Genomic DNA, 26,484 nt, shown 5'->3' on the forward strand with positions numbered 1-26,484 from the left:
CTTAGCTCCAGAATTTCTTGATCAACTAAAGGAGGCGTGTTAGATTTTGCTTGGAGATGAAAGTTGCAGGAAGGAAGACCTCAAGGAAGAGGGTTTGGTGACTACTACTGGCTGTTGACCTGGAAGTGCTTAATCTGTGACTCCTCATGTCACAGTATACCTTCTCCTATTTATTCTTTTATGCCAGTTAAGGCAATTTTAGGGAATTAAAATGAGCGTAACGAGATCCGGCATGACAAATGTCCTGGAAGAATTAATTTGGTGTCATTTACGCCCACAAGCATTCTGCACTTTCAGTTCTGATCTGGTGCTGAAGGGTGGGTGTGTGTGTGTGTGTGTGTGTGTGTGTGTGTGTGTGTGTGTGTGTGTGTGTGTGTGTGTGTGTGTGTGTGTGTGTGTGTGTGTGTGTGTGTGTGTGTGTGTGTGTGTGTGTGTGTGTGTGTGTGTCATGAGTAATGACCCATAAACTAGCCAGCTTTTATCAGAGACAATGCCCAGCACCTGCCACCATTTCTCACCCTGCCACGCATTTTAATCTTGTACACCACAACGCTGCCACAGTGGTCCATTCCTCATTGTCATCCCGTGAACAAACGAGCAGGCAGATGGGGAGAACAGACAAAACATGGCACGTGCCAGCCTCTGTGTGTTTACTGTTTCAGCATGATACTCAAACATAATCCTTATGCTCTGTTCAGGCCATCTGATCTATCTAAAAAAAAATGAATGAATGACAAATAGGGAATTTTTTCATGTTCTTATTATTTCAAATACCACAGTTGTAAAGTAGTCAACATAACGGTTAAAGAGCTCCAGCCGTCTACATTTACTACCTGCAGCGTTAAACCCATTGCAGTTCTTTCTGCTGCTCCATTAATTTTGGGAGTTCGAAACCCCAATTTCCAAAGTTATAGCTACTGCTTTTATGTCTCCTATTGTCTATAAAGAATGGTGTGTGTGTGTATGTGTTTAGGTGAAATGGTCCAGAGAGAACTACCACCACAACCTGAGCTCACCTTACTCTCTGCGGCTGGCCTCGGCTGACGCTGCAGGCAAAATCATTGTGTGGGACGTGGTGAGCGGTATGGCGCACTGTGAGATTCAGGAGCACTCCAAACCCATTCAGGGTAAGGCATGGCTGTTAATATTCATCCATCCAATCATTTTCCATACTACTTATCGTACACAGGGCTGTGGGGGAGTCTGGATCCTATCCCAGGGAACTCAGGGCACAAGGCGGGAGACACCTTGGACAGGGTGCCAACCAATCGCAGTGTACAATCACGCACACACACTCACACTTTGAATAATTTGGAAATGCCAATCAGCCTACAACACATGCCTTTGGACTTGGGGGGGCGGGGAACCCAGAGAAAACCCTCGAAGCACGGGGAGAGCATGCAGACTCTGGGCACATAGGGCAGAGGTTTGATTTGAACCCCAACACCGGAGGTAAACATGCTAACAACTAAGCCACCATGCTCCCCAGGCTGTTAACATTAAAATCTATAATGCTGACAAGCTGGTGGTATTGTGAATAATAGAAGCCAGACATAGCAGCCCTGAACAGCCTAGTGCTACAGTTAGTTTTAAAAACAAAAACAAGAAATAAAGACACAGATGTGAGCCAGAGCAATAAATTCCCAGAATTCATGCAGATAAAATAAAATAAAAATTCTTAATCAAATTAAATAAGTGGTATATGGAATGTACACTTTAATAGGAATACATGTACCTTGGTCATTCATGCAATTATCTAATCAGCCAATCATGTGGCAGCAGAACAATTGTGTAAAATCATGCAGCTACAGATCGAGAGCTTCATTTCAGGTTTACATCAAACTTGGAATGTGATCTCATTGACTCTGACTAAACAGTGACTCTGACTTCAACAGAATGGTGAGGAAAAACAAAAAACCTTCAGTGAGGGGCAGTTTTGCAGACAGAAACACCTTGTTGATGAGAGAGGTCAGAGGAGAATGGCCAGTTGACAGGAAGGCTATGGGAATTTAAATAACCACTCTTTACAAATGTGTTGAGCAGAAAAGCATCTCAGAATGCACAACACAGCGAAGCACATTGGCTTCTATTCCTGTCAGCCAAGAACGGGTATCTGAAACTACAGTGGGCCTACGGTCTCACTGAAACTGGACAGTTTTAGATTAGTATTGCCTTATTTTAAGTTATTCATTATATAAAGGTTATTCAAATAACTAGGGTTAAATGTTAAATCAACAGTTATTGTGTAGAAACTAAGTAACATAATTTATTGAATAAAAAAACAATTCTGGATTTTTTACACTCTTGTTTTTCCAGACATGGATTGGCTGTGGAATCAGGATGCATCACATGACCTTATTTTGGCTGTGCACCCTCCCAACTACATAGTGTTGTGGAACGGAGACACGGGGACCAAGCTGTGGAAGAAGAGCTATGCTGAGAACATCTTGTCCTTCTCTTTTGACCCGTTTGACCCCTCCAATTTAGCCTGTATGTATAGAGACTTTTGAAAGTACATAACTGTTTCAAAATAATGATACATTTTTACTAGAAGTAAAAAAACAAAACAAAAAAACCTTAATGAAAACCTTACTTTTTAATATTTTGTTATATAATAGGAAAAGCAATTTTCCTTTTAGAAATTAAATTATATTATTGAGAATGGGATGTCAAAAAATATGCTAAATAGTTTAAAGTAATGTTAAATTAGTTTTCTTTTGTAAATGTAAAACAAAGCATGCAAAAAGTGACATAGAAAGTAAATCATAATAAATGCTCCATGTAAGCTTTTGTTGTTGTTGTTCTTATTATTATTATTATTATTATTATCATTGTTATTATTATCATTGTTGTTATTATTATTATTATTATTATTATTTTAGAATTATCATTAACTTTTATTTATTTTTTTTTTTTTTAAGATTAAGCTACTTTTTCCAATCCCATAACTATGAGGAGTACATGGTGTGGCTTTGACCTCCGAACCTTGCCAGTTTACAGTTTTCCTTTTATCGCTGCTCAGAATAACTAAACTTGTCATCTTCCCTTGTCCCACATTGTAAGTGCTGACCAGTGAGGGAATCGTTTTCATCACAGACTTCTCACCGTCCAAGCCCCCAGGCAGCAGCGGTAAGAAGGTTTACATTGCCAGCCCACACTCCAGCCCTGCTCACAGCAAACCCGCTGCCACACATCCCACTGGGGCTAAGAAAGCTCTCAACAAGGTCAAAGTGCTCATCACCAACGAGAAACCCATGTGAGTGCCTACACACGACAGCCTCACCCCATCACAGCCTGAGAGTGCCTGATGTTTTTACCTTTCTGTATAAAATAACTACACAGAACTGGGATGAAGGAGCGGTCTCGGCTGTTGGAGCTGATTAAACCGCAGTGCTGGAAACAGCTGGAGAGTAGAGCAGGAATGATAATTTTTCATTGTCAACCATAAAAATTGGCCAACCGATTATTTCTTTTTTTTTTTTTTTTCTCTTTGACTTTGCTTTTATGACATTGTCAACTATATATTATTGCTGTTGATTATGTTTATTTATTTTTTTTTACAGAATTGACATGGTCAACCAATAGAAAGTGTGAAATGATATTTCCATTGATGAAGTCTTAAGTGAGCAGAGGGTTAATTTCTTAATACGCATAGTTCAGTAATAATGCTGTGATTATGAGATAAGCTATGATAAGAAATCTTTTACTGTCATTGTACATGTACAACCAGATTCAGTGTGCAGTTCCTCGCCTATGGAACAGGTACTCCTAAAAACTGAGCCAACTTTCTCATTTAACCCTATCTAGCAGTACACTGGCATTCAGAAATCGACTTATCAGACATTTTCAATCAGTATAAACAAATGAATTATTTTATTGACAAGTCTGATGTAAGATTAGTTAGGACTTTGGTAGTACCTCTTTGTTGGTGATATGATCATAATATCGGATCTTAAGGATTCGGCGTAGGCACCTCTGCTGGAAGACATCAAGCTTCTTGTTGATCCTTGTGGCTGTCTTCTAGGTCTCACTGGTGTACTTTGCCGTTGGTACCACAATGGCACAATGGAGGTAAACATATGGAGCTTGATCTTCAGAGAGATGGCTGGTGAGGACCAGATATTGTTCATCCTCGGAAAGATGGCTATTGCCGACACGTTATTTGACATCTACCTCTGCATCCTCACTCTGGAAGATCACACCACCCATGTATGTGAACTTCTCCACCTCCTCCAGCCACTGCGATCTGTCTACGATCCCCCTTGTTCTACCCGTGGCATTCATGCTCATGATCTTTACCATTACATTACTGATTGATTAATACTAAGTAGGTTACTCATTTTGGTACCAGTATTAATGAGTACCAAAAAAATATACTCGTACTAGGTCTGGAAAAAAAGGGTATTGATGCATCCATAATTAAACAACCAATTGTAATACCATTGTAACAAAAAAAAAAAAAATCACAGACAACATGAACATTAATATATTTTTCTTCTCACAGTGAAACGGATGCTTAATTACTTTTTCTTGGAGTGCATTTGTGGAAAATTGCTGCCTTGGTGTTAGCAGGAGTTATCATGCTGTTCAAACCCCTACCAGTCATACAAAAGAGATATTATTAGTCTGCCTACATTATCTGTGTTTTGATCATCAGAGTCCTCTGTTCCTTCGTTCTTTTCATCACTGCTTTCCTGCTTTGTCTGTGGAAGGTTTTGCTCCACTCTGTTGATCATCAGAAGCTTTGCTCACTTTCGTCTCTATCCTGATCACAGCACTCTAGCATTTCCTGATATCAGTAGCAGCCTCTTTATATCAGTAGCTGTGTCTCTGTGGCGGAGATGCATCAGAGAGGTTTATTTTCCAAAAACTGCTTTGATGGGTCCATGTAATGAAAGTGATCCCTGATCCATTAGCTTACCAGAGCTGTTCACAGGGTTAATGGTACAGAGGTGCAATTTTGGACAAAGCAACAACATGGTGGGAGGTCCATGCATTAATCCTGGCTTGTGGTGCCACTGTGATATAGGGCTTAAAAGGAAATGCAAATCCCAGGCTTTGAGTATGGTGAATACCAGGCTCTGTGTGGGCCTCAGGGAAAACTACTTGTTATAATCCTGCTGCAGGTGAACAGTCCCTGGAGATTAGCAAAGTGCAGTTATTAGATATATGCCAATATTAGCTTTAACCGCGTTTTGTTATTTTTAAAAATTTTTTTTGCAAATGATTGGTAGTTGTTGCATTTTGGACTCTTTTGTTTCCTGATATGTCCTAACTTCCACTGTCTGACATTCCTTGCAGTGGCTAGATGTCTAGCAAATAGCTAGATTTACAGGTATTGTATTTAAAATTTAGCAGTTCCAACTCAGCGTGGCGCAAGATCCCTTTCCAGAACCTTCACACTAACTGTTCCTCAGTGGTGGAATGCACTTCCAATATCAATCCGGACCGCAGAATCTCTCACCATCTTCAAAAAACAACTAAAGACCCACCTCTTCAATGAACACCTAACACACACACAAAAAAAAAAGCACTTACACCTCTACTCTGCACTTTGCTTCTTCTGGAATTCAATTAATGGATCTCGTATGGTAGCACTTATTGTATTGTTCTCTGCTTGATATCGCTTTGCTTGTATCTCTCGCATTTGTAAGTCACTTTGGATAAAAGCGTCTGCTAAGTGAATAAATGTAAATGTAAACATATTCCACAGCTACTGTGTAAATACCTCCTCATTGCAACAGCCCATCTGAAGTGAAGCTTTAGAAATCTTGGCCCAAAGTGTAAGACTAGAGGTGACTCATGACTGGGATGCTGCAGGACACACTCACAAAAAAATAGCCCAAGTGGCAGGTTTTTACATTCATACAGTCAGATATATATCTCACAGACAAAGGAAGTTCATGTTGAGTAATATGAAAGCTCAGGGTATCATTCATTCATCCTCAGTAGCTGCCTGGTCATGGTTTAAATCAAACTACTAATTTATTTATATTAAAATATATTTAGATTTTATTGGGAAATCTAATCAAAATAAATTATGTAGCAGGCAGTACAAACAAAAATAATGACTGCACAATTATTAATCTAACCCCCCCCCCCCCCCCCCCATATTGTTTATTCTCTTAATAAAGCTCAGCAGCGTTTTACTTTGTTTTCATTCAGTATCGGTTTTAAAAACTATCGGTTAGTTAATCGGATATCGTCAGGCACTGCCCAACTTGGTTATCGATAAAATCCACACTTGGTCGACCTCTAGTCTTTATAGTTTGGAAACATCCACAGCAATATCACTTTTTCAGGTGATGAGAACTCCAATCTGAAGTAGGGCATCAGGCAGGTCCGGAGAACAGTAGGACTATTAATATTGCATCTTCATAATATCAGCTTCTATATGCCATAAGTTTATGCATAATTTTGCATTTCTTAGTCTTGATGATGTTTCTGTCATCGATTTGATCTTATTTCAATATTGAACCAATGTACTTCAAGTCTTAACCGCTATATACTAATGATTTCTAATATATAAATTGAGAGTTAAAAGTTTATGAACCTACAGGCAATTGCACTTTATTTTTTTAACCCCCCCAACACTCTTCTCTGGGATCATAAATGATGCTCATACTGAACTTCCTTTCAGTGTACTCAATACTGTTTGACATACTGTTATAATATGTATTTGTGGTAGAAGAAATTCTGTTTATAGAAATATTTATAATCCCACTATTTGGTGTAGTGTTTTCAGTCTGCTTTCTTCCTCATGTCATCTCAGGGAGTTTTCCTTGCCGCTGTCTCCTCAGACTTGCTCATTAGAGATCTAAAACTATGTCCGTATTTGCGTAATGCTGTTGTGTAACAATGTCTGTTTTTAAGAGCACTCTACAAATAAATTTGAGTTGATTGTCTTCACCAAGAAAGATATTTATATAAAGCAAGGTAACACTGCCCTGTAATTCAACCCTCCTTGTAAATAATTCACTGACACCTTGTACATAAACAGCTCTGGTCATCATGTTTTCATCAAGTTTTCATCTCCAATAACCATATTATGCATTTTATATTTAAGGTGTACGCTATAACCCATTATAGCGACGTGTCCAATATATAGTACATGATGTTCTTGTCGAGCTGATAAGTGAGTTGGACCAAAATCTGTTTTTAGGACTTCTTGAAGTGATGTAGGTGTAGAAGTCTCAGCAGGTTTTTTTTCTGGCTGCAAAAGGTCGGTTTAATGAAGGACACTGCTGTAGTCCTTTGTCTGGTTTCTGAATCTATATGTAGCTGCCATCACAGGAATAGTGACATACAGATCTCCTCTTCTGTGTAGTTTCTTCTGATGATTTCTCCTGCTTATAAGATTTAATAATTTCCTTTGGGAAAGCCAGACAGTTCAAAAACAATTCACTCTGGACAGATATTTCTAGAATTAATGTCTTTAAATAATTGTTACCAATGCAACAGGACCAAAAAGGTACAGTTGTATTCCATGACAAACTAATACAGGTTAATAGAAATCTATTACGCTAATAAGCAATTGCATTACATCATACTTTTGGAAATATTTATTGAAAGAAATAGAATTTATAAATATTAACAGTGTTGTGCTCAGAGCATATACACTCACTTTAGCAGGCTCACTGAAACTGGGCAATTGAAGATTGGTCTTCGGTTGTCTGATTTTTTTGGGTGATCCGGTGCCCACTGTAGTCTCGGATTCCTGTTCTTGGCTGACAGGAAAGTAACCCAGTTTGAGCTTCTCCTTTTGTAGCCCATCCACGGTTTGGGAATAATGTGCATCTTGAGATGCGTTTCTGCTCAGCACGGTTGTAAAGAGTGGTTACTGTTGTCCTGTATCTGCATGATGTTATGCGTTGTGCTGTTGCCACTTGATTGGTTGATCGGATAATTGCATGAATGTACACATGTCCCTAATAAAGGCGGTGAGGGTGTGTGTTACCATGTTAGTAAAGTGTGTGTTGGTAAGTGGAAGTATGATTGTTTGAGATGGATAAAACATGGGAAGTGTGCTCAAGCTGGTATAAAATGCATACAAGAATTAAAAAAAAAAAAAGCTTTATATAATATGCTGCTTAAATTTACAAACTGAGAAAGTGATGCTGATAAGTTGTTTAGTAAAATAGTTCTTCTATGGCACTTAAGGTTTACTTTGCATTTTTAAAGCCCCTTTTTTAGCCCCTTTTTCGGTGCCAGTGGTCAAAAAGTATTCTTTGCTGCAAATACATTTTATTGTGCTTAATATATCTGGAATACAGGCAATTAGAGACTAGCTATTCCTTAAAATGAGAACTTTTACTCATTGCCGAAGTTATATATACTTTATGCCAGCTCCTAATTATCTTACACCAATTCGGGACATGGTTATATATTCTGTCCTGTCTCTCAGTCCATTTCCCTTTAAAACGCCTCTTGAATTTTCCACAGAATGTCCTCCTTATTATGTTTCTCAATTTACGCTGGCATTATTCCCTCTAAGCAGGTTTAAGGGCGTCTGTGGCCTATAAACTTATGAGATGCCAGGCTCTGAAGAGATTTGTGATGGTTATTTCTTTCCTTCTCATTGTTGTGCAATAATGACTCCAGTTATTCTCTGCTCTGGCGCATTGCCACCGCTCGGCCTTACTTTTTTGAAAGAGACACATATGAAACCATAATGATATGATTGTATGTTTTCATTTATCCAAAGCAATCAGAATGTGGACTATTGCTTTAAGATCTTCCTTTTAAATTATGATAAGTTTGTCATAGCATAATGCTTTATTTGCTGCATCATGCACATTAGCATAATGTTCATTTTTAGCTGGGATATCTGTTTAACCTGGTTATCTGTGTCTCTAGGGCTGAGGCAGTAACCCTAAATGACTGTCTCCAGTTGTCCTACCTACCCTCAAAGAAGAGTCATATGTTGCTGCTGTACCCTAGAGAGATCCTCATCCTAGACCTGGAGCTCAGCCAGACGGTGGGGGTGGTGGCCATCGAGCGTTCCGGCGTGCCCTTCATGCAGGTCAGTGTGTGTCTGATTCCAGGGCAGATGTGCCAAACTTACGGTCTTTTCACACTAGACCAATAACAGCTAAAATTCGTAACAGATCTGTAGGACTGCATGCGTAGCACACACAGTACCATACAGCGCTCATGGGCTCACATCTCACAGTGCTGAAACACTGGTTATAATTAATACACATCTGCTGCTATTCATTCAAATCTAAAAATGATTCAGGAACATGTCAGGTGTTGGTCTTTAGTGTGATTTAATGATTGACTCCAAGTCCTGAAACATATCACACTGTAGACCTACAAATCTGTTTTTTTCGTGTGTGTGTTTTTATTTTTTATTTAATTTTTTTTAAAGAAAAACTGAAAAGATGGACTCTGACTTTTCAGTTTGGTGAAACTTCCTTTTGGAAGAGAATATAGAATTTTAAAATATGCATTTTTTTTCTATTCCTGTTATTACTATCGTTATTGGGCAGTAGTATATATGTGGTGTTACGTTTTTGTGGAAGTTTTTTTTGTTATTTATGTTTCTCTGTATTGTTAAAAAAAGACAATAAAAAGAAAAGCAGATTGATGCATATACAAGAAGGATTGAAGACTTGGCATACAAGACACATTTCCATTAGTATTTCCCTTAAATCTATTTCTTACCATTATATATATTTTATTATATATTTTTTTTATCTGTGGGGAAGAAACAGAAATAGCATATATATATATATATATATATATATATAGCGAGAATTCATTTTTACAACTCTACCAGTAGGCCTAATTCAAAGAAGTAGTGGACTAGTCATCGTTTCTATAGTTACAGCAAAAAGTGATGAGTGCAGTACTATTAATACCAATTGAAATAAAATTGAAAACATTAAATTAATGCAAAAGAAGTTAAACAAATATATAGCCTACTTTCCTAATGTCGTCTTACATGCGCAGATGACTGTAGACTGCTTTTAAGAATCTGCCTGCATTTCTTGTCCGTCTACCTCACTGTTTTTTTTTTTGTTTGTTTTTTTTCCTTCCCGGAAACCCCGGCTGGCTGACTTCCCTACAGCGTTGATTAGTGAAAGTATTAGTCTAATACCAACGAGGTCCGAAGCGCTAAAATGCTAATTTATTTCCGGGTTTTGGCATACAAAATTATGTCATCCCTGCACCGCTCTATGGTGACTGGCTGTAACTTTAGGAAGCGCTTGATGTGATATGCAGCGGAGTTTTCTATAAGTGGAGGACCAACTTTAAACTTCAGTATCGTAGTCGATCATGTTCATGTAATTGTAGGCAGTCAAAATCGTAATCAAGATTGATGTTTGATTAATTGTGCAGCCCTAGATTCAATGTGGTTTTGCTGTGCACACAGCCATGCAAGTAATAAATCTGTGTCACATTTGAAGAAAAAGTTCAGATTTAGGCCACTCTGCCAGCATGGCAATGCGCCTGTTCACAAAGTGAGCTCCATGGAGACATGGTTTGTCAAGGTTGGAGTGAAAGAACCTGAGTGGCCTGGACAAAGCCCTGACCTCACCCCCACTGGACAGCTTTTGGGGGTTTCCACTGCACCTCAGGCCTCCTCATTCTACAACAGTGCCTGACCTCACTAATGCTGTTGTTGCTGAATGAGCACAAATCCCCACAGCCACGTTGCAAAATCTAGTGGAAAGCCTTGTAGAGGTTATTATAACAGTAAAACAAAGGGGAACTAAATCTGGAAAGGTATATTCAACTAGGACACATAGGTGTAATAATCACACAGGAGTCCACAAACCTCTGGCCATATAGTGTGTGGTGTATAGTTTTTTTATTGGCCTATCAATTTATTGTGCAAGTCTGAGGTTATATTTCCGGCATAAAGTACGCTCACTGATTCACACTCACATATGGGCATGACCTCTTTATTAGCACGAGTATCTGTGTTCTGTAAGTGTTGTAAAGCTCTTGTCAGGAAAGACATTTGCATGACTAATGGTGCAGCTGCAAGCACAAGGTTGAAGCAAGCAATCGCTCGTGGGAGCGGGCAGCTAGTCAAAGGCAGACACACACAACCTTCTCTCCTATATTCCTAAATGCTTAAGCACACTCTTCTTTTTTTACATTTGACTATTTCTCAAATGTCCCATTAAGGTAACACAAACACATGAGGGAACAAACTGTTAACAAATCAGAGAAAATCATTTTCCCCCATTTCCTTAATGACATCACAATGTTGCAGCTTTGAAAACTGATATCAGTCTAAGAGCTGGGCCTGTAGCCACATTCAAACAATATTAAAGATATAAAAATTATGTGATTTGGACAGCATTCAGCAGTCATTAACCTTTTGATTGAGTGTAGTATAGTTTAAATTCTTTCTAAATACCCATGCAGCTTGGTTCTAATAACTGGATGTGTACATTTGAAGCAGAAAACCCAAATGACTTTTTTTGCTTTGTATTACTGTCATCAGGTCTCTGCACAGACTGAATGTTTATAAAGTTGCACAAATTTTTTTTTGAAGCAATAAGATGTATTAGATTAGTCTAGGGGAAATGTGATGGAAGTGTACAGAATATAAGTAGGTAATTAGGATCTGCACCAGGAAACAAAAAATCTAACAGGATGTCTTAAAAATGTATTAAAAGTAAAATACCATAATAAAGCAATATATATTGTTGCTTATCCAGTAATGTAAAAAAAAATGTGCGACATGTTTTTGTAGGCCTGTTTAATCTTTTTTGGGTCAGAATCTGAAAGAGACACCCCTATTAAATATAGTAAACTGGTGTTAAATATTGACTTGTGTAATGTTAGCTAAATTGAACATATACTGATAGCAAGAAAGCCATGCTGAGTATCTCGTGAGACGAGCATGAGAACGGGGGAGTGTCTGTTAATAACGGAGAGTTCAAAATGTCTACACGGATCGTTCCAGTTTCACATGTCGGTTAGCTCATCTTTCTTTTCCCTGGAGAGAAAAAGACTGCTCTTTTGGCATGCAAGTGATGTTCTTGTCGATCTCCTACGCAAAATGCAAAGTGCATAATGTGTTACAGATCTGGTAATAAAATATAATCAGTGATAAATATCAGAGGATGTCAAAGCAACGTAATATCATGGAGGGACGATAATGTTTATTGGAGAATTGGTATAATGATATTTTGATACAACAATGTACTATTAAGCCAAATAATTATTTAACTGTTCAAATGTATGAGAATTATATGAGATTAAGAAAAATAAGTATTCTCTACACAGACTGGTTGAGTTTAGTTGAAATCTCAAATTCATGTCTTTGAATTCTTTCTGAGGTCTTTCCATTCAAGTGTTTATTTGCAAACACTTGTGTAATCTTTCCAGAAATGCTCTTCAAATTTGTGAAGCACTTTGACGTAAATGTACTTTCCCGCTGTGCTCTTCCTTCCATGCAGGTGATTCCCTGCGCACAGAGGGATGCTCTCTACTGCCTGCACGACAATGGCTGCGTCACACTGCGCGTGTGTCGATCCACTGCACTCTCGGCGGAGGAAACAGGCAAGCGCTTCTTCCCTTTTCCACTTTCTTTTGCACCATGTAGTCCTTTCAGACCATCACGTTTGAATTGTTCTTATACAGGGGGGAAAAAAAGCTGAAAGGTATACAGATGACTATTCAAGGCATCACATTGACTAGCATTTCAATTAATGGAAAATGACCAATGAGTCAGTTCCATACAGTGTGTGTCAGTAAAATTAGCAGTGTGTCAGAATACTGCTAGATATTCTGAGTACTGAAAAAGTGTCTTTTTCAAACTGCATGATAATTTGTCATACAATAAAGTCAACTTGATGACTGGAAAGGTTAAATTGTCCTAATTTGAATAATCTGTTTTTCATCTCTGAGTGTTCCTCGGTTATTATACAGTTTTATATAGTTTTATTCATTGGGTTAAAGGATTTAAAAAAACATACACTTTGTACTATTTTGTAGATGTGTCTGAATATATCCCAGTGGATATGCATGAACCCAGAGGTTCTTCCTTTTTTTTGGCCAGTGACCGCATTCTAAGGGCTCAAAATTCTCATGACCCCACCCAATAGTCCCTAGTGGGTATTAGTAGAAATGATAAGCCTAATTGAGCCTAATTATTAGGGATTCACCGAAATGAAAATGCTTGTCCGAAACCGAAGGCCGAATACCGAACACGTTTTTTCGTGTTTTTTCCATTTATTTTGCCATTTTTTTCACCATTGCATAAATTAGTCAAAATGTGCTTTTTACTATTTTGTCTTGCTTTTCAAAGAAAAAATAAATTACAAAAACTACAATTTCAAAATATTTATTTAACACTGAACATCTTTTTTCATTCCAGCAGCATAGGCTACCAACAAGGCACAGTATAACTTTAAATAAATAAATGAGTAAAATAAAAATATTTTGATGTGGACATCTTTGAGCCCCCCTTGAATAGCCTATGTTAGGCCTATAACTGACTGCTGAAAGAATGTAACACTCTGTAGCCGACAACAAAAAAGTGCATTGACGAGTGCAGAAAATGGTTCTATTCGGTTCTATACGGCTGATTATATTGGGGATATATACCACTCGCGTCCCTGTACACCTCGCGGAGTATTATAGTAGATATAGTATAGTTCGATACGTTGTTAAAGTTATGTTCCTTGATAGATTTAGTTAGTTTAAAGTATAGATTAGTTCATTTAGTCCCCTCTGGTTTTTCCGCTCCCAGTCCATAGCACTAGTTCATGTTTCTTGTTTTGTGTTTTGACCCTGTTTTCTGTGTCCGCGACTTTGATTCCCTTTGCCTGTCTTGACTAAGTTTTTTGGATTACGATTTGGATTTGTCTGCTTGCCCTTAAATAAATACATCTTTACTTGCTTCCGTACTCTACTCCCTTACGTCTCGTGACGTGACAGAATACTCAGGAACAGAAACAAAACAAACGCACGTGTGTCCACAGTAAACACCCGAAGAGCACGTAGCTCGTGCACGTAGCTCATGCATGTAGCTCGTGCATGCGCTCGCCCCCTCATCGAGGTAGTGACATTCGCGTGTCTCACTCTGGTTGCTAGGCTATTTGGTCGTGTCATCAAACACGTCATTGTTCGGTCTAATTTATTCGGCCGAACACCGAAAGTGCTTTTTATGTTTTATTTTATTTATTTATTTTTTTTGCTATTTTCGGACTAATAATTTCGGTTGCCGAACATTCGGTGCATCCCTACTAATTATATAAATTAATATAAAATATATACAAAATGCGTAAGAAACTCAAATATCGCACGTCATATGTAATTGTTATACATAAAAGAGGGAAAGCTGGCATGTTTCTTTATGTTTAGACATTTTACAATGCTTTTGTGAATCGTTGCGTGTTAGTGCCACCAGCTGCACAAGCCAACACTAATGAGAGGACTGGGCTTGTTTAGTGCACTGCAGCGTATCAGGAGTCAGGAGAAGAAGTTAAGCACATCCAGCCTGCACATAAGGGCACTGAACTCTGCGTGCCATTATTAAGTGCAAGCAAATGGTTGGTTTGTTGGTTTTGTCAGGTTCACGCATCAAGTCATTTTGCATGATATTTTTGTCCGCGTAAAGCCCATTTTTACAACCAAAAGCAGTCTGTTGTGTTAGCGAGTTGAGCATTAATTTCTATGCTTTCCTGCATTGGTTTAGTGAATATAACATGGAAATATACAGTATGTAAATATTATAACCATGTATTACACACTGTATATGATCATAAAGTTGGTTTGAAGATTTTCACTTCTATGCTTTGTAGCAGAACTTTCAGTAAGTTTGAAGTCGGAGTGCGAGCTGCAGTAGACTGCAGATTGAAATATCGGCCATGCCGTGTTTAGATTACTGCAAAATATAGAATAATTATTGTATTTTGTAGTGCTTCTAGCTAGAAACCATGACCGTGCTAGGTAAAAATAACCTTAAAGGTCACTGTGAGAGCCAGTTCAATAAGCTAGATAATTTATATTATTTCTTTACTTCTTAGTTATTGATTTGAAAGAACAGCCAGTGTTATTTTGTATTTTGTTAATACTGCATAATGACATTTATCAGGACTTATTTCTATATTTATGTATGTTTATTCTGATATTCTAATTCCTGTTTCTCTATTAACCACGCCTACCTATTTAATAAGACCAGTTTGTATAGGTTCTGGGTAAAATTTTAGAAAGTCTATCTAGGCAGCAGAAAGAGAGAAACAGTTAATTTACCGTCGGCTTGAAAATTGTGTTTTAAGACGTGTAAAGTGTAAGAATTGAAACTGGAGCCTCAGTTATAAAGTGCTTAAGTACATAGGCTTCAGGAATTGTTTTCGGTTTTTTTTTTGTATTTTGTGTGTGTTTGAGTAAAGTTGTGCTTGTTTATGGACTTCTATCCTCGCTCATTGGCGAGTAAGAAACTTCTGCAGTATAGATACAAGGTTACTTTGAGTAACATTTGGCACAGCACCACTACAGTCTAATGTAAAATGGGCTTTAGAAGAGCTTTAGAAAAGCGAATGAAGCCAAATGAAAATTGAAAAATAATAATCTGACAGTTTTAATTATTATTACATTTTCCATAGATCAAGCTTAAATGCGTAGAACTACATTACAAATAATGTTTGGTAAAAATCCCTTGTGGCCCCATTTGTATTAAAGGTCTATTAGGCAATTTTTTTTGTTTTTTTTTTGTGTTTTTTTGTTTGTTTGTTTGTTTGTTTTTTCTTCAAGATGATTAGGTGGGTTCAACATTTTGAAATTTATTTATTTATTTATTTATTTTTTATTTATTTTTTTTTAAACTCCTTAGGATCTTAGATGATCTGTAGAGTGTCTATAAAATTACTGACCTGAGGTGCATCCAAACACAAACAAGCCTTCAAGACTGGCTGTCAGTTTTCCAAACAGGCTTTTTCAGTGACTTTATAAACTTTTGCTATGGCCACGACTTACTCCATTGTTATTTATCATGTTCTCCATATCTTCCAGTTTATTTGCACAAGTAAGGAATTAAAAACAAATCGACTATTGCACCTTTAACCTGAATGTAAATTTATCAGCAGCAGTGCCGTCTGAGACGGAGCAGGGAGTGCAGGAGCTGTCGTACGATCTGCGCTCTCAGTGTGATGCAATCCGTGTGACTAAGACAGTGCGGCCGTACCGGGCGGTGATCTGCCCTGTCAACGAGAACAGAGCCGCACTGGTGGTGAGCGATGGGCGCATCATGCTCTGGGAGCTCAAAGCTCACACTGGCAAAGTATCATCTAACCTCAGGTACCTTGGATTACACTCCCCATGCCAATAAGCATGATAAACACTTTGACTCTCTTATCTCTCAATGCTTTAGGCATCAGTCCTTGGATTGGAGTAATCTAATTGATGTGCTTAAATCAGACAGGGTTGCATTATATGAACCTAACTGAACCACACTGTAACTGTTTGACACAACTTGAGTAGTGTTGTACTTGTAGTAGTCCATGCAGGAGCAGCCTTGAGGATCAACAATAGATCAGACTCAGACTGGGATAAGGATAAGCTTTATGGATTAATGTTACAGCAGATGTTAGTGTGGTTGGGAATGAGTGCAAAAGATTCTGAAGACTCTTTCTCTTGCACACACTAATTTACACACTCTCTCTCTCTCTTTTTCTCTTTCTCTCTTTCTGTCTGTCTGTTGTTGGATTACAGCTCAGGCTTGTCCCCGCTCTACTCTCCAGTAAATTTTTGTGGGACTCCATTGGGTCAGAACCAGAAACGAATCCCAGACCTCTCCCTCAACTCAATGATCGGTGAGTCATTTTGCTGCGAGCACACTTCTGAGCTGCTTTGCATGTGTTACAATTTATGCATTCGAATATATTTATGATTTCTATGTTTAATTCATTTGTCCTTGGGTTGGGCGATATCTTATAATAATGAGCATAATCTTTCCTTATTATTAAAATACTGTGATAATTGATAGTTATGAAAGAGGAGAACTAGAGGATTCTATCGAGGCTATTTGTAGGCTTTGGGGAAAAAAAAAAAAAAAGTGAAAACCTGGGATTCTCAAACATCAAATCTCTGCTTCTGAGTACACCAAAGCTCTCAGAACTATTTTTTCAGCCATGTTGAGGCATGAATCTAGCACGGGGAAAACCTCAATTAGCACAGCATTTACAATATACAATACACACTTGGTCACAATACACACTCACAGTGTAGTATTATATTCTCCTAATTTTACAACCCATCTGATCTGAAATACCTAAGCTGTATAGATAATGCTTAGAATTTTCCACAGACAGCATGTCACACGTCTGTAAGGCTGCTACAGTGGCCACTCCATGTCCTGTTGTGCTGCAGTTGTGTATATATATATATCATCACGAACTGTCAAACATTTGTATCGGGTCACGTGCCAATCATCACTAATATCCGGTTCCATCAACCAGGCCTAATTTGAACACTAGGGCTGCGTCCGAAATTGCGTACTGTGACGGTACCTACTGAATTCAATTCAGTACCTACTGCTCGGTCGTTGATATGGCACGTACTGATCAGTATATGTGTGTAGTATGAATACAATCCGGATGTACTACATCTGCCACGTTGGCATTGTGATGTGACCTACAACTTAAAAAGAGCTGAGCACTGCCTTTTGCCATTTTTGATTCTTTTGTCTTTAATTTATTTATTCATTTTCATATGGTTCATTTACATGTGATTCATTTTCATGAGATTAATTTTCATTGATTCATATTCAAGTGATACATTTTCATGTGATTCATTTACGTATGATTCATTTACATGTGATTCATTTACTAATTTGCTTCTCTTTAAATCCAGTTTTAGACTGTGATATTACAAAGGTCTTTCCAGATTATTACTTGCTACACTGTATGAGATAAACCCAGTAAAATTGCCTGAATTCTATAATATAATTTGTTCACCATGTTAGGTTTAAATCCTCTAAAAACAGATTCGCAATTAAATAACATTACATCCTTCAAAGCATTGGCATGTTCTGCTTACTCTCACAATCCTCCAAACACCCACACACCCAAAGTCTCCATAAACAAATGAGACAGCAGTGTATCCTACCGAAATCCATTTTTGATTCTGACAGCTTTGATTCCGTGACCGTCCCCGTTGCCTTATGGGATAGCGCAGTATCCACTGGCTCCATACTGCAGAATCTCAGCAGAAGCAGTAGGTCATCTGGGTATTTCTTACCTACTGTTTTATGAGTACTGAAAATTCAGACATGCTACTGTACTACTGTACCTTAACGTGTACTGATTTTTGCCTACTGTGTAGTAGGGATATTCGGGCACAACCTAGGTGACAGTATATGCCAAAAAACATACAGAGAAACAGCTAGTCAGTCTAATACCATGTTATTTTTCCCCGACTACATTCCAACAATTCTTGCACTATGATCATGCACTAGGGATTAGTAGTTTTTCCTCACAAGCAGCCTGTTGATGGAACAGCAGAGAAACTGTGGAAAATAGAGATGAATATCCATTAAAAAAAGATTTCTCTGAATACATGTGTGTGTGTGGGGGGGGGGGGGGGGGGGGGGGGTTTGTACAGTCATTCATTTATTGATCTTAAGTAACAATTTTATCCCAGCTAGGGTCACGGTGAATCCAGAGTTTATCCGTGGAACACTGGGTGTGAAACAGGAAAACACCCTGATTGGAAGTTCATCACAGGACATTATGCTCATACACACATTCACACACTCATTCACACCTAGAGGCAATTTAGCATCACTAGTTCACCTGTCAGCTTGTTTTCGGGAGGTGTGAGGAAACAGGAGAACCCAGAGGAAACCCATGGGGGCATGGGGAGAACATTTGAAACTCCTCAAGCAGTCTAAAAAAGATACTATTTAAACACTACACAGTTTTGTTATGATTCTGTAACACTTTAAAATATGAAAATATTCATGGATATATATATATTTACACACACACGTGTGTGTGTGTGTGTGTGTGTGTGTGTGTATATATAATATATACACAGTGGCAAGAAAAAGTATGTGAACCTTTTGGGATTTCATGGTTTGGTGAGTAAATTTGTCATAAAATGTGATCTGATCTTCATCTAAGGCAAGGGTATTGACAAATATAATGTGTCTAAAATAATAACACAAAAAAATTCTGATCTTTCATGTCTTTATTGAGAACCACCCAAAAAAACCTCATAGTGCCTGTGGAAAAAGTATGTGAACCCTTGAGTTAATGACCTCAAAAAAGCTAATTGGAGTCAGGTTTTAGCACACCTGGAGTCTCGTTAAGAAAATGAGTTTGGAGGTGTGGACTACAGCTACTTTGACTGATAAAAACCCCTCAAACTTTTGGAGTTTGCGCTGCCCAAGTAGCACACGCTTATGTTAGCCATGCCTCGCCAAAAAGAGCTTTCAGAGGATCTACGATCAAGAATTGTTGATTTACATAAAGCTGGCAAGGGTTACAAAGTGATTTCAAAGACTTTAGAAATTCACCAGTCTTCAGTTAGGCAAACATTCTAGAAATGGAGACACTTTGGGACTGTTGCTACTCTACCACGAAGTGGGCACCCAGTCAAAATGACACCAAGAGCACAACGAAGACTCATCAATGAGGTAAAGAAACAACCCTGAATGACAGCCAAAGATTTGAAGGCATCATTGGAACTAGCTAACATCTCTGTTCATGAGTCTACAATACGTAAAACATTGAACAAGCAGGATATCTACGGCAGGACACCACGAAGGAAGCCACTGCTTACTAAAAAGAGCATTGCTGCATGCCTGAAGTTTACAAAAGAGCACACTGACACTCCACAGCGGTACTGGCAAAATGTTTTGTGGACTGATGAAACTAAGATTGAACTATTTGGAAAAACCACATAGCACTACATCTGGCGTAGAAAGGGCACGGCATATCATCATGAAATCATCCACCCAACCGTAAAGTATGGTGGAGGAAACATCATGATTTGGGCCTGCTTTCCTGCATCAGGGCCTGGCCAGCTTGCAGTCATTGAGGGGAATATGAATTCCCAAGTATATCAGACAATTCTTCAGGATAATGTGAGAATGTCTGTACGTCAGCTGAAACTGTGTAGAAGTTGAGTGATGCAACAGGACAACGACCCAAAACACTGGAGCAAGTCCACAACAGAATGGCTTCAGATAAACAAAATCTGCCTTTTGGAGTGGCCAAGTCAGAGCCCAGACCTCAACCCAATAGAGATGCTATGGAATGACTTGAAGAAAGCCATACACATGAGATGTCCAAAGAATATGACAGAGTTAAAGCAGTGCTGCCACGAAGAATGGGCTAAAATTCCTCCTGAACAATGTGCAGGTCTGGTCCACAGCTACAGGAAGCACCTGCTTGAGATTATTGCTGCCAAGGGGTGGGGCGGGGGGGTCGGGGGGGTCAACCAGTTATTAATTGTAAGGGTTCACTTACTTTTTCCACTGCCATTTTGAATGTTGAATGAGTGTGTTCAATAAAGACATGAGGGATCAGAATTTATTGTGTTATTATTTTAGGCACATTATATTTGTCAATACCCATGACTTAGATGAAGATCAGATCACATTTTATGACAAATTCAGTCAGAAAACCATGAAATTCCAAAAGGTTCACATACTTTTTCTTGCCTATATATATATATATATATATATATATATATATATATATATATATATATATATATATATATATATATATATATATATAATGTGTGTATGTGTATATATATGTGTGTGTGTGTGTATGTATATGTGTATATATATATATATATACATATATACACACACACACACACACACACACACACACACATACAGCGAGGAGGGAAAAAGTATTTGATCCCCTGCTGATTTTGTACGTTTGCCCACTGACAAAGAAATGATCAGTCTATAATTTTAATGGTAGATTTATTTGAACAGTGAGAGACAGAATAACAACAACAAAAAAAAACAGAAAAACGCATGTCAAAAATGTTATAAATTGATTTGCATTTTAATGAGGGAAATAAGTATTTGACCCCCTCTCAATCAGAAAGATTTCTGGCTCCCAGGTGTCTTTTATACAGACGAGCTGAGTTTAGGAGCACACGCTTAAAGGGAGTGCTCCTAATCTCAGCTTGTTACCTGTATAAAAGACACCTGTCCACAGAAGCAATCAATCAATCAGATTCCAAACTCTCCACCATGGCCAAGACCAAAGTGCTCTCCAAGGATGTCAGGGACAAGATTGTAGACCTACACAAGTCTGGAATGGGCTACAAGACCATTGCCAAGCAGCTTGGTGAGAAGGTGGCAACAGTTGGTGTGATTATTCGCAAATGGAAGAAACACAAAAGAACTGTCAATCTCCCTCGGCCTGGGGCTCCATGCAAGATCTCACCTCGTGGAGTTGCAATGATCATGAGAACAGCGAGGAATCAGCCCAGAACTACACGGGAGGATCTTGTCAATGATCTCAAGGCAGCTGGGACCACAGTCACCAAGAAAACAATTGGTAACACACTATGCCGTGAAGGACTGAAATCCTGCAGCGCCCGCAAGGTCCCCCTGCTCAAGAAAGCACATATACATGCCCGTCTGAAGTTTGCCAATGAACATCTGAATGATTCAGAGGACAACTGGGTGAAAGTGTTGTGGTCAGATGAGACCAAAATGGAGCTCTTTGGCATCAACTCAACTCGCCGTGTTTGAAGGAGGAGGAATGCTGCCTATGACCCCAAGAACACCATCCCCACCGTCAAACATGGAGGTGGAAACATTATGCTTTGGGGGTGTTTTTCTGCTAAGGGGACAGGACAACTTCACCGCATCAAAGGGACAATGGACGGGGCCATGTACCGTCAAATCTTGGGTGAGAACCTCCTTCCCTCAGCCAGGGCATTGAAAATGGGTCGTGGATTCCCGCATGACAATGACCCAAAACACACGGCCAAGGCAACAAAGGAGTGGCTCAAGAAGAAGCACATTAAGGTCCTGAAGTGGCCTAGCCAGTCTCCAGACCTTAATCCCATAGAAAATCTGTGGAGGGAGCTGAAGGTTCGAGTTGCCAAACATCAGCCTCGAAACCTTAATGACTTGGAGAAGATCTGCAAAGAGGAGTGGGACAAAATCCCTCCTGAGATGTGTGCAAACCTGGTGGCCAACTACAATAAACGTCTGACCTCTGTGATTTCCAACAAGGGTTTTGCCACCAAGTACTAAGTCATGTTTTGCATACTTCCCTCATTAATATGCAAATCAATTTCTAACACTTTTGACATGCGTTTTTCTGTTTTTTTTTTGTTGTTGTTATTCTGTCTCTCACTGTTCAAATAAATCTACCATTAAAATTATAGAATGATCATTTCTTTGTCAGTGGGCAAACGTACAAAATCAGCAGGGGATCAAATACTTTTTTCCCTCACTGTGTATGTGTGTGTGTGTGTGTATGTATGTGTGTGTGTGTGTGTATATGTATATGTGTGTGTGTGTGTGTATATGTATATGTGTGTGTGTGTGTGTATATGTATATGTGTGTGTGTGTGTATGTGTATATATATATATATATATATATATATATATATATATATATATATATATATATATATATATGTATATGTATGTATGTATGCGCACTGTAGGTCTAATCTAAAAATTAAACATAGCTCTGAACATAAAGGATTGCCTTGCTGAGACCAACCTCAGCCTGAACCTTCTACACAACATATAGATGCTCGACGTAAAAATGTTCTGCGACTTCTAGTTATACATTATATTTCGGAAACAAGATTACATATTAAATACTAATATGAATAAAAGTATGTTCCTATTTACTGGAAGCAGTTTATTATAACTTAGAGATCTATACTAATAATATCAGTGTAAGGGGCAGTGTTGGGTTACTCGAAAAAGTAATCCATTACAGATTACCAATTACTAGGGCTGCAACTAACGATTATTTTGATAATCAATTAATTTGTTGATTATTTTCTTTGATTAATTGATTAGTTGGATTAAAAGGCCAATTTTTATTTTCTGCATTTTTTTTTCCTCAACAAAACATGTTATTTCACATTCTGCCCAGTGTTGTTCTTCAAACATTGTGCAAATTTAAGGCTATGAAAGAGATATTAAATGTATCTATGTGGGCTATGCTATACATTGTGCAAAGGATTAAAAAAAAAAATTGTATTTTGAAAACAGAAAAACAGCTGATTGTCCACAAGCTTTACAGCAGAAGTTACACTATATAAAAATGCCAAGAAAGAAAAACAAAACACACAAACTAAGTGTTAACTGGTAAGAGGTTGAATGTTCTTCAGTAACACACATTTAGTCATCTGAACACAGGTACCATATTACTTTATTCTGTAAATATATGACACTTCTTACATTTGTGTACAATTACATGTTATAACCCCATTACAGTTACTGCTCTCATAAAAGCACAATTACTTTTGTTTCTAAATATAGCATCAAACAACATATTTGATCAAAATATGTTGTTTAATCAGAGTTATTGTGCTTCCTTTCTATTGCGCGCTGTTTGATTGACGCACATTCGACGACTCACTCATTCAGTGAAGTTTAATGAAGACTCACTTGCTATCAGCACGAGTCTTTATGAAAATGGAAATACTGGCGTGAATTTCTAACATTTACAGATAAGGATATAAATGTAAAAATGTCATTTCTGCGCTGAAGAAAATACGTCTAGAACACATTAAACAGCACACACATCTGTCGCGGCATCTGACACGACCAGCCACGTTAATACACTTACGAGTTTGTTTGAAGCGCTTAATATAAAACATTCTCATGTTTTGGACAGCCTGGATCATGCACGTTACTTTCAAAACCTTGGAAAAGTTGGATTTTCATAAAACCTTGGGTGTTGTCAGTGTTTGTTGGACTACCAGACCGATAAAATGTAAAACTTTTCTAACTTTGGTGCCGCTAGCCAAGCACAGCTAAGCTGTCATTGTATGAGTTTAGCTGCTACAGTGCCATGCAAAGTACATTATCTTTCCTTATGCTCTGCTCATATCATGTTCATGTAAACTGGAACTCATATAGACATTTACACACCTTGTTTTCCTGCTCAGAATGAGAGGATGTTACTCTTTCAGTTCCAACCCCTTTACTGGTTTAAAAAAAAATCGACATATATCCATTTTTCGTTTGGCAGAATTGAGAGACTGTCAGCCTTTAAGACACAAGTATTTCCACATATTTTCCTGTAAACCCTGCCTAATTAGTCTTGTTCACTGAAGATATAATATTACAGGTGGTCTTCTTTTACTGACGTTCAGTTATGTAATGACAAACCGCTCCAAGTGAGCCTTTGGGTTTCTGTCTCTCCCTCTCTCCCTCTCTCTCTCTCTCTCACTCTCACTCTCTCTCACTCTCACTTGCTCTCTGTCTCTCTTTCTCTTTGTCCACAATGGCCTCCCCCTCTCTAAATCTTTTTGTTCCAGTTGCTGGCCCAATACTGATAACCTTCTCAGAGACGGAGGGCTCTTTTGTCCTTTTTATATATATTTATATATTTTTTTCCATCATTGTTAAAGAACTGATACATCTTTCTATTTGCCCTAAGGTTATAGAAGCTGTGTGTGTAGTATAGTGTGTACACTCTGTGTGATCATTATCGCATTTGTAATCTTTCATCTTTCTTTGTGTATCTGGGTCTCAGACTAGACTATGAAATCCCATTAGTGGCATCTGGAATTGTTGCTGTTTGTAGCATTTTCATCAAATTGCTTTTATTATTTATATTCTTTTTTCCCTTTAATATAGATTAAAGTCCAAGTCCATAACTGAAAGTTTTTTTAGTGTGTGTATTAGGGAAGAAAAATAAATTTTATGTATATGTATACAGTATCTCACAAAAGTGAGTGTACCCCTCACATTTTTGTAAATATTTGATTATATCTTTTCATGTGACAACACTGAAGAAATGACACTTTGCTACAATGTAAAGTAGTGAGTGTACAGCTTGTGTAACAGTGTAAATTTGCTGTCCCCTCAAAATAACGACACACAGCCATTAATGTCTAAACCGCTGGCAACAAAAGTGAGTACACCCCTAAGTGATTTACACTGTTATACAAGCTTTACTCCCTACTTTACATTGTAGCAAAGTGTCATTTCTTCAGTGTTGTCACTTGAAAAGATATAATCAAATATTTACAAAAATGTGAGGGGTGTACTCACTTTTGTGAGATACTGTATATACCATTAAAATTTGTATTGTACTTACTTTTGCTATTTTTGTATTGAGAAATTAATGTGGGTGGAGGGCTCAAACATTGGTGTGATACTGTAATACTATTTAGTAGTCAAAATCTGTTGAATATTCAAACCCATTTTGATCTAAATTGCTTTTACTGTCTCCCTTAATCCCCTCTTAGCGCACTCACACAGATAAGATGACATTTCGCTAACCTCATACACAGCTTTAAGCCTTGTCCTGTCGTGTCTTAACACCCATTTTTTTTCAGTCATTTTATTCTTTACACAACACATTTTTTCTTGTAATGCATTTTGCCATAATTATGATGCATCAATCCATAAGCATTCAATTCAATTGACTAAGCTTTTTGGCTTATGTTTTGGAAAGTAACTATTAAACATATTTATTGTAATGAATCTAGTTATATGTCACTAGGCAATTGTCACCATGCTGCACTGTGAACACTCGGTTCTTACCGTAATTTTCGGACTATTGAGCGCACCTGAATATAAGCCGCACCCAGTAACTTTAAAAAGAAAAAAAAATTGTACATATATGGGCCGCACTTGTCTATAAGCCGCAGGTGTCCACGTTGTAACATGAGATATTTACACAGAAAGATGTTACACAGAAAGATTTTTTAAACTTTTAATTAAGTACGTACTGTAAATGCTTTTTTCCGAACAGTGCCTGGAACACGGCTTGTTAAAAAATTTAAAAATACAGGTGCCTACCAGGAAAACTCATTGATGGCTATCTTCATCTTCCTTCTGCTCACTAAAACCACTAAAGTCGTCTTCTTCAGTGTCGGAATTGAACAGCCTCAGAATTTCCGGTACTTCGTCACCCACTTCGTGCAGCAGCTCAGTTTCCTTCTTCGACAGCCAGATCGATTGCCTTTAACTTGAAAGCTACATCATATGCATTTCTTTGTGTGTTTTCCATGATGAGGGTGTGTGCATGAAGCGCAAAATGACTAATCTGAAGAATTTAGTGTGAGTGCGTTTGATTTAATTCGAACAGTTTCATTGGTCCACTGTGACCTGTTTGGTAATTTCATTGGCCCCATGTGACGAGGCTAAATGTTTTGGCGGCATGAAGCTCGTTAGCCCGTAAATCCATAAATTATCCATAAAAAATCCATAAAAAATCCATAAATTAGCCGCATCATTGTTTAAGCCACAGTGTTCAAAGCGTGTGGAAAAAAGTAGCGGTTTATAGTCCGGAAATTACGGTAAATGGATTGAGAGGAGTTCATTTGATT

The 26,484-nt window shown here is 38.1% G+C and overlaps 1 protein-coding gene across 2 annotated transcripts in view; it reads left to right on the forward strand.

Annotated features, from left to right (window-relative positions):
- wdr11 (WD repeat domain 11) overlaps positions 1 to 26,484 on the forward strand; it is a 128,756-nt gene that overhangs the window by 9,338 nt on the left and 92,934 nt on the right. The window contains exons 3-9 of one of the 2 annotated variants that reach the window (XM_017464559.2): positions 974 to 1,127; positions 2,317 to 2,490; positions 3,064 to 3,256; positions 8,857 to 9,022; positions 12,423 to 12,525; positions 16,056 to 16,266; positions 16,681 to 16,781. In XM_017464559.2, coding sequence (XP_017320048.1) covers positions 974 to 1,127; positions 2,317 to 2,490; positions 3,064 to 3,256; positions 8,857 to 9,022; positions 12,423 to 12,525; positions 16,056 to 16,266; positions 16,681 to 16,781 — 1,102 coding nt within the window. Of the gene's footprint in view, positions 1 to 973; positions 1,128 to 2,316; positions 2,491 to 3,063; positions 3,257 to 4,073; positions 4,210 to 8,856; positions 9,023 to 12,422; positions 12,526 to 16,055; positions 16,267 to 16,680; positions 16,782 to 26,484 lie in introns of those variants that run through there. The other variant, XM_053679497.1, reaches the window with a different exon arrangement.

Source organism: Ictalurus punctatus, chromosome 3 (genome assembly GCF_001660625.3).
Source record: "Ictalurus punctatus breed USDA103 chromosome 3, Coco_2.0, whole genome shotgun sequence".
Lineage (NCBI taxonomy): Eukaryota > Metazoa > Chordata > Actinopteri > Siluriformes > Ictaluridae > Ictalurus > Ictalurus punctatus.